This window comes from Clupea harengus, chromosome 11 (assembly GCF_900700415.2).
Source record: "Clupea harengus chromosome 11, Ch_v2.0.2, whole genome shotgun sequence".
Taxonomy (NCBI): domain Eukaryota; kingdom Metazoa; phylum Chordata; class Actinopteri; order Clupeiformes; family Clupeidae; genus Clupea; species Clupea harengus.
Window position 1 is genome coordinate 15,378,949 of NC_045162.1, and position 9,629 is coordinate 15,388,577.

General features: G+C 41.9%; 1 protein-coding gene across 1 annotated transcript; it reads right to left on the reverse strand.

Annotated features, from left to right (window-relative positions):
- Positions 1 to 362: 362 nt before the first annotated feature.
- Positions 363 to 9,193, reverse strand: oprd1b (opioid receptor, delta 1b). Its single transcript, XM_012838693.3, is given in 4 exon segments — positions 363 to 2,672; positions 2,675 to 2,953; positions 3,202 to 3,560; positions 7,557 to 9,193. Coding segments are annotated over 4 exon segments (1,116 nt in total). The 5' UTR covers positions 7,787 to 9,193; the 3' UTR covers positions 363 to 2,424.
- Positions 9,194 to 9,629: the final 436 nt, after the last annotated feature.

Sequence of the window (9,629 nt, forward strand, 5' to 3'; positions counted from 1 at the left end):
ACACTATCTAATCATAGACCTTTACATGGGCCCCCTGCAGCTTTGGGCTCTGGGTCATCTGTACCCTTTGACCCCCCCCCTTATGGCGGACCTGGTGCTATGCTCTGGCTGCCATCATCCTTAAAGCTGTCAAGTGTGACCACATGTTGTCATCTGTAACCTTTGACCCCACTATTGGCGGACCTGGTGCTATGCACTGGCTGGCATTATCATTGATGCTGTCAGGTGTGACCACATGTTGTCCAGGTTTCCAAATGATACTTCTCCTCCATGGACCCTGTAAAAGAAGGTGTCATCACAGGTCCTAGGAGATAATATGGCACCCTTTTTTTCTGCCTGTCTTAAAAAGTTAAAGGAGATGCTTTAAAACCAATACATTTAATGTGTATAATAGTATACAGCTGTTGAACAAGGCTTTTTATATCCATTTTGAGCAGAATTTACCTTTTGAATTTGATGTTATTCTAAAATTAAATACCCATTTAACAACTGTTCTACCAAAAGCATGCAATGCTTATAAGCATGCTTATTTCACCCCCTTAATATTATTCAGTAGCATCGTAGCAAACACTTCACTCAGATGATAAACAAAAGATAACTACAACTGTTCAGTTTTGAAGTCACATTTACACACATTTTATAAACCACATAACACATTTCTCACTAACTTAAACATATGAGTAGGTGTCAGCATACCCACTGTATTTTGACCACATTACGCACTTGTGCAAAAACGTATAGAACTCCAAAAGTAGATCCCATATTTGTCCCATGACCACAAAAATGACCAAGTATTACACTTTAAAATGGATGCGAGGAGGTCTCTGCAACAACCAGCATTACAAAATGTCCCTTTAGGGCAGTATAAATACATTTGTCACAAAGGCCATGAAAGCGACTTATCTGACAGCTATGAACAGCAATAAATATCCCAGACATTTTTTTAAAAAGCTATCCATTTAAGGCAGAAAGGAACAATGGACTCACTGCTAGAGGTAGATACCGCCCTCGTCAATGTCTCACTGGCCCCCTTGTTGCAGTTCGATAGGCCAAGATCACATCTTAAAACAGGTCTTTGAGTTCTCATTGTTTTACTCTGAAGGCCATACTGAATGCAACATCTAGCAGAAGCTTGTTTTGAAATAGTTACTAGATGTTGGTGCTTTATCAGTGCTTCTGGAAGAGACTGTATGTACATTAGACGTCCTCTGCCAGTGTTCACCCTTAACCACTAAAATATCCAAAGCATCACTTCTTCAACACAAAACTGCTTTTCAATATAACACATGCCATTGACAAAATACACGCAGAATGAAATTCTACATGACTCTCCCTGCAACAAAGCAATATATTTAATTTTGTTTAAATTGTGAGAAATGTGAGATCACTTCCTGTTCTCTGTTCGTTGTACTTTCATGGGACCAAATCTTTTCTCTTCTCCCTCATCTTTTTCTGTGGTCTTTGAATGTACACTGTCAAATCTGATTACAGTCATGATGAAGCGGTCAGTAGTAAGGCTTATGATCTGTGAATGTCTTTTTACATCATCGTTTCTGGGCCCAATGCCATCATAAGGAGAGTTCCAAAATCTAAGCAGACAGCTTTGCCTCTTCCTAGTCCCTTGTCTGATGTTGTGATGAGTCATTGAGTCTGTTCCTCCCTTGCCATTACCCTCCCAGTGTGACCATGAGGTTTGGTCTATCTCTCATCTTCCTCTTGTCTGCATGCATCGCTGACTGCTTGGGCTTTCTTTTTTTTTTAGTTCTGCAAGGAATCGTACCCACATGGGAGTGCAGGCTACAAAGTGACACCACTTGCCACTGGGGTTGGAAGCAGCCCACAAACATCCAAGCGACTCAGATGTGCAGTGAAATAGACAGAGCAGCCAGACTGTCACATCCAGTATACTCCGAGTGCTCAAGCCCACTGCACTTGCCCATGCCCGCTTTTTTCCCCTTCCTCTTTTTCATTTTTGTCCAGTGTCAACATTTATATTTTAGAAGATCTATGACAAATCACAGGGTGTATTGGATTCTGTTGTGAGGATAATGACATACCCCATTATTCAGTTATGACCTCTGGATATTGTAAGATGTCATGTTGAGTTCTCAGAAACTACTCTTAAGCTGTGATTTAATTTTCTCTTCCATTTTCCCTGTACCACAAAGAGAGAGAGAGAGAGATATAGAAATAAGGAGAGGTGGTGAGAGGGAGAGAAAAAGAGACAGATACAGATACAGAGAGAGGAAAAGAGAAAGAGAGAGAAAGGGCACTCTGCAGAAATCTCAGTGGTAGTCCTTTAGGGCCTTTGCCACTAGGTGGAACGTGTCAGAACTCTGTGGTGGAGATCTGAGTGACCTCTGTCTGTAGGTCCTGAGTCATACTCTGCGGGCCCACACCTGGGGGCTCTCGCTCCACGCCTAGTCATGCCGGCCTCTTCACGGACTCCGAGGCGGCGCACACAGACACGGGCTCGCGGGTGGCATTGCGTGCCCGTGAGAAGCTGCTCTGCTCCATGCGTGAGCGGAACGGCAGGCAGAAGTCGCGGAAGCACCTCTTGAAGTTCTCGTCCAGGAAGGCGTAGAGCACGGGGTTGAGGCTGCTGTTGGTGTAGCCCAACGCGATGCACAGGTGCCAGCTGGCCACCACCAGCGGGTTGCTGGTGTCCACCTCACCAGGGTCTTGACGATGATGAAGATGTGGATGGGTGTCCAGCAGACGATGAAGGCCGCAACTATCACCAGAACCATGCGGGTGATGCGCCGCATGTTCCTGTCCTTCTCTTTAGATCCGGAGAGCAGGCGCACGCTTTTCAGGCGCAGGATCATCAGGCCGTAGCAGATGCTGATGACCAGAACAGGAATCACGAACGCAAAGAGGAACACGCAGATCTTGGTGACCGTGTCCCAGTACCAGTCTGGGTTGGGGAACTTCAGTGTGCAGATGGTTATGCCTGTAGGAGGAGGAGAAGACAACGGGTAGCAGCAGCGCTGACAGGCCTAACGGGACCTCAACAAGCTTTTACTTTAACCGCAACCCTCACATGCCTTCATCCACCAGATGTTGTGATTCTTAAATGTTTCAACATCATATAGAACTTACACAATGCCAATGCAGAAAACAGCCGTGACCTTGCAGGGCTTTGTTTACACAACCCACTCCAACACAACACAACACAACATCAGCCATCAGTACTCTTACCTTTGTCCCTCATAGGGACGGTTACAGCCATGATCATGATGGGCACAGCAACAGCCGAGGAGAGGATCCAGATGCAGACATTGATGATCTTTGCCTTGGCGGGGGTGCGGAAGTCCAGCGCCTTCACTGGGTGGCACACGGCGATGTACCGGTCCACACTCATCATTGTGAGGGTGAAGATGCTGGTGAACATGTTGTAGTAGTCGATGGCGATGACCAGCTTGCAGAGCAGCTCTCCAAAGGGCCAGGTGTTCATCAGGTATTTCGCACTCTGAAAGGGCAGCGTGCTGGTGGCTAGTGCATCAGCTAATGCTAGGTTAAAGATATAGATGTTGGTTGCCGTCTTCATCTTGGTATATCTGATGGGAAGTGTGGATAGAATGTTTTGTTGACAAAACATGAACCAAGACCACGTAAACAAAATATACAGTATAAAATGACAGATGCTGGTCAAAGCCATCACAGAACAATTTGCATGAAATTGGAGTATTCATGCTGTCTGCTTTTGGACTACCAAAGAGACAACTGAGGACTAGCATGCATTGAGCAGACAATAAAATGTTAACTTTTTATCTTTGAGATGTCTTATTCTAAAGCATACTGTTTCATACCAATGCATTACATACGATATGCCACCTCTGGCTTCTCTCCCAGCCAAATCAGCTTTAGAAAAATGTGATCTTGATACTGTAAATTACAAACTAATTAATAAATGACCACCCAGGGTACACATCTCCAGATCATTATGAACATGATAACAGAGAGCCAGGAACAGCAGGTTAATTTGGAAGCTCTCCAGTCTGCATGGCAATTCAGGGTACTCTCTGTTAAGTTGGACCGTTGAGTCACTCACAATCTTTGCCAGAATACTGTTTTCACACCAGAGACTTCACATAAGACCCACAATCTTTCCCCACGCCTGCTTATCCACGCTACACTGTGACACGAAACAAGCAACATCCAATCTGCTGTTTGGGAAACACTGGTGTGCTTCGATGTACGTTATGTATGTGTTCGTGTCCCTTCATTGGTAAAGCAAAGTGCTAAAAATACAGTGGTCTTGACTTAAATTCCCTAGGAGCAGGTATACTTGTAACATTGATACCTGACTTAGGCTGTAAGTCACTTTCGATAAACACATTAGCTAAATCTAATCTAAATGTAGAATCCCTGAGCTTTATTGATATAATTATCTTAACTTTGAGTTTAGTGCAGATTTACATATCAAGTAAATGCAAACTTAATACACGTCTGTTAAAGTGAATATTTTGTAAATATAAGATCTTGTCCACCTACAAACCAGGGAAGTGTTACTATGACCTAATTCTACAGGTCTGCATTTTATCACTTCTTTGCCCTCCTGTGTTCACATGTCCAGGACATCTTCAAATGGAGTACCATTCAAATGTGTTTTGCAGGGCATACTCTAGAGAGGAAGGTAAATGGTCATTGCCAATCATTAATTGGATAAAAAGTGGTCTAGGTAAGGCCACAGGAATAAAAGATAATTTGATCTGTACAATAAGCCAACAATACTAATATTGCAGAAAGATATAAGGCCTACATACGTATTTGAATGAAATAGAAAATAGTCACTGAAATCTATATCTTTGCAGTGTGCATTTTTAATTCATTAACACTGTTTAACTGTGGTCCTTTCTTTTAATTCCTTGGGACTGTTGTTTGATGTGCTGTTGTGTGCTGGCTGAGGGTCTGTGTTCACTGAAGCATGTTTGGCGTGAGGGAAAGGCTCTGGAGATGAGGAAAATGGCTGAGTGGTGAATCTCGGAGCCAGTATTCTGCAACGTGAAGTTTAAATCGGTACCCTCCTGTATCCACGCAGAGACAATTGTCCTCTGAACCTTCATTCCAAAAGTTCAAAACCATTTTGAAGACAATAATAGAGGATGACTAGTCTCTCTTTAGAAGTGCCTCCTTACATGTGTGTTCTCTCACCCAGCTGCACACATTGTTTGAGGTTGAAAAAGATGAGCTGTTTCATTGGGTGTTGGAGAAGTAAGACAAACTTGATGACCTCTCTGCAGTTCTGTTTTAGGGCATAATGTATCAACTTTGTCAAGCATTTCTCTGATATATCCTGGCTCTTCTCTGTGTATGTGACGACTTGTGTTTGAAGTTGAGTGCTTTGGAAATCATCTCTTGTGCTGGCCTGCTGCAATTAACCTCCTCTCTTGTAAGATGTCTCCTAATGGTGTTGGGACTTCTGTCTCTGTCAGCCATGCCATGGTGGAGTAGCCTGAGACTGAAGAATGCTTGATAGTAATTTTCTACAATGGGAATGCAGCAAGAGTATGTGTATGCCACAGACAGGAGTGACATTGGAGTATTAGAGGGTAGCTAGAGACCATCTGTTGTTTCGTTCTTGGAAAATGTCAGACACCGTGAACGACATATTTTGATTTGTCTCTGTTATAATTTCAACTAGGTGCGCAGTTTGATTTCAGTTACGTAAAGCCTTCAACGGCAACATTAGCCAAATAGTTGGCAACCACATTAGCTGACACGTCATTCACAAACATTAGCCTTTTTGCGGATCTCTACTTCTCTAACGTAATTTCAAGCACTTCATCCTAGATGGCTCTGTGCTGGAGAGCTAGAGGATTATCTGTGCAGACTGAAGCGGCTATGCAGACTACACATGTGCAATCCCTTTCAGACGTGTCACACATAGTCAGTGGGGTGCGCACCCTCCCAGGCTTTTTGGAATCTCAGTTTCACAAAGAGCAAAATGTAGAGGTAAAATTGTGATACTTGGCAAAAACAAGATACATTATTGCAGCAATAGAAGATGCTATATTATAAAGCTATATATATATATTGTATACATTTATTTATTTGTTATTTATGTATTTTTAGTATAGTATTGATATATATATATAAATAACAGAGAGAGAGAGAGAGAGAGAAAGATAGATATATAGATATAGATTATTAGATATCGATATATAGACATATACACTATATTATGGTGAAAACAGCAGAAATGCTTTATCTTCTGGTGCTCACTCTGTCTTCTTGCCTTGAGCTGAGTATTTTGTTTTGAAAACCTATTTGTCTTCCTTACTGTCAACAGATATTTTGTGAACAAAAACAAAAGCAGACAAGGTCTCCCTCCTCAGTAAATGAATGTTTTAAGACAGTGTTGGATTTTTACAAATAGCATGACAAGCCATCAGTACAAGGTCAGGCATCTGCATTGTCTGACAAAAAAAAAAAAAAACTTTTGGAAAAGATCTATGAAGCGCAGTGCTGGATTCACTGATCCCACCCAGGTAACAGTATTTAAGCTATGTGCTGTGCTTTTATCACTTCATAAAAGCTGCAGTCCTTGATCCTAACAAAAAGTTTATTGATATTTGAGCTCAACAGCCGATCAAGTACACCACTCCCTTCCATGCTCCTGAAGCAATGTTGTTGATTGGTTGGAATATTGTATGGAATATTGTATGGAATAGCATCAACCTTTTGGCCTTTTGTCATTTTCTGTAGAATGAATGGGAACCATTGTGAAACACTCTTTTTTGTTGTCCTGTTATCACCAGAAGACCACCCCCACACCACTGCCCACTGCCTGTTCACCCCTCTCTGATCCTCCGATGAGGAGCTTGGCCCTGATTCCAAACCGTGCACTCATCATACATGCAACACTCCTATGCCATACTTGCTCTGAACATCAACATGGATGCCATGGACTCAAGCAGGGGTTCTGTCAGGCAGGATCTATGAGAGTGCAGACAGTGTTCCTTCTTACTGTGCTGTTAAGGGTATATGTGGGATTTCTGGACAAGGATTCTTTCAATTAACTGAAAAGTATATCACTGAATTATGAAATTTGGTGAAATTTCGTCAAGATGACAACTAGTCTGTCTTAAAAAGTTTTGAATAGTCCTAAAAAGACTTGACCATCCATGTCCGTGAATGCCTATACTGTATGTTCAGCTTGAATACACCCATGTTCCTATTCATGGAGAAAAATAATGATGCGATTGAAGACATGCCTTGATATTACAGAACTCATAAAGACTGCTTTGTCCACTCCTATGTCAAGTTTTTTTGATCGAATGTGATGTCTTATTGAGGAACTGTTGCCAAAAGACACCGCGCCAATTAGTGCCCTGTGAAGCAAGACGATCGTGCAGCAAGCAGCACACAACAATTCACAAAATTCATCGTTGCATAATGTGTCAGCATATATCATCATATGAGTGGTGTGTTGTGTGGGGTGCGTCTAACAATGACATCCAGTCTTTAAACAAAAATAAGTGCAACTTTCTTATCCACTTCATGCGCTTTACACAGCCGCCCGCAGCCTTCTATAAGACTATTGCTCTTACCTCACTACTCCGTACATAACCAGTATGTTTCCGAGGAGTCCCACCACGCAGATGACAGAATACAGAGCTGTTATACATATGGAAATAATGATACCCGCAGCACTTCTTGTGGTCTGTGTGTCGACACTCCTGTTGGGTAGAAGTCCCAAGAAATCATCATGTGTGACATTGTACGGAATGACAGAGTAGAGGTCTGCTAAGTCAGAAGCGGACATAGTTGGAAGCTCCATCTCTCCCGTGCGTGTCTCCAATCTCCAGCTTTCGGCACAACTCGGAAAACTTTACCAGTAGAACTGCTCGCACGGTCCTAATTAGACACCTTTGTGATCTGCACGAAACACCATGCTAAAGCCAGAGGTCGGTGTAAATTCGACAGATTTTGCTCCGCGAGAAGGAGCTGGCTGTCCACTCTACCCACGCTGCTGTAAGGGTTTGTGAAAGCACTCTCCTTTGAGTGCTCACTCAACCACCTAGTGGGTGCGCCTGGCGACTAGTGGCTTGGTGCTCTGTATTATACAATACCTTTTGCAATCAAATCTACAGCGACTAAAAGATAAATGATAATCTTGCTTAAATTATCTTATCGCATATTAAAGGAATTGTATCCAGAATGTTTCCTTGAACCGATAAATTACTTTAGCTGTTGCAATAGCAATAATTCTTTACGGCAGTCTCATTCCCAAAGGTCTTCTGGCTTGCTTTAAAATCTATCTGCTGCTAAACCTATACAGCATGTGGCACGTGGCATGTTCATTTATCTCCCCAAGCCAATCCCATAACCCCCCAATTGCTCCACGGTCCTTCCGACATGACTGTTAAGCCACTGGGGCTCTCGGCAAAAGGCTGTTAAGCGAAAAAGGTCAGAATAACTAAGTAGATGGGTAAATATATACTCTCAAGTCTAATAAGAGAAACGTCGCTCATGGCCATAGCCTGGGCAGAGAATGAAATATGCCCGAGTAGGCTCCTCTAGTTCAAAGGGCAGCTGTCCGAGGCACTGGACTGCTGTGTCGCTTGGTCCTGAGAGATGGCTAATTAAGGTTGTTGAAAATAATCTGTAAAGGGAACTGTATCTTGATATTCACGGCTCTTGAGTTGTCTCTTGGTTGCTATAGCACCTTTTCGTGTTGACCCTTCTGGGCGGTTTCTGCTGTTTTGTGATTTTCTTGGTATTTACCATATTGATATTTGCTTCTTTATTTGTGACTGTAAAATTAAAACATGGAATAGTCTGAATGAAACATCTTCTGGCCAGTAATGGAATTTACCAGAATTAAAAGTGTTCAAGCCTTTTTTGGTGCTTCATCCGAATATATTTTGCACGCACATTTGCCAGGCATGAACTTTTGAACTTTTTCGAGTCTGGCTTTGTTCAACCACTTGGAAATTATGGTATTGATCTATTATACCCTTTTCAGTAGGCTATATTTGCACCAATACAGTTTCCAGCATTGGAGGTGTTGAAGTCTTATAAAATATTAAAGGATTTTCAGTAATGGAAAGGTCAAATGTAAGGATTGATTGATTGGAGCATTGATGGAATACATTTCCTCCTTGCCAGTGTTCATTTGCCATAGATTAAATATTCTTAAAAAGACCCATGGAAGTTAATGAAACAAACAAACCAATCATTGTTATTGATTTTGCAAGTAATAGGTCAATCAATAAATGCTTTTTATAATACATTTGGACTATGTACTGTATGCCATTTAATGATTATAATTGCTGTGGTCAAGACCATATGGCAAAACTCAGTAACTCAGTTTGCCAACGGTGGAAAGTGTTTTGCACAAAGGAAAGAATTTTAAAGGGGATCTTGTATTTTATTATAATTTCACTAAATGCCTCAAAGACTCTTCAAATACACTTGGTTACACAGATCAAGAACATTACAAATAAGCAATTATGTATGTTACAGTGTTTACTGACATAATACAAGAATAATACAGTTTTAATTTGGATAGTGGGATAGTGGTTCAGGCGATAGTGGTTCAGGAGGTAGAGGAGTCGTTTGGCAATCAGAAGTTTGCTATTTCGTTCCCGACTCTTCCTCACAAAGTGTCCTTGAGCAAG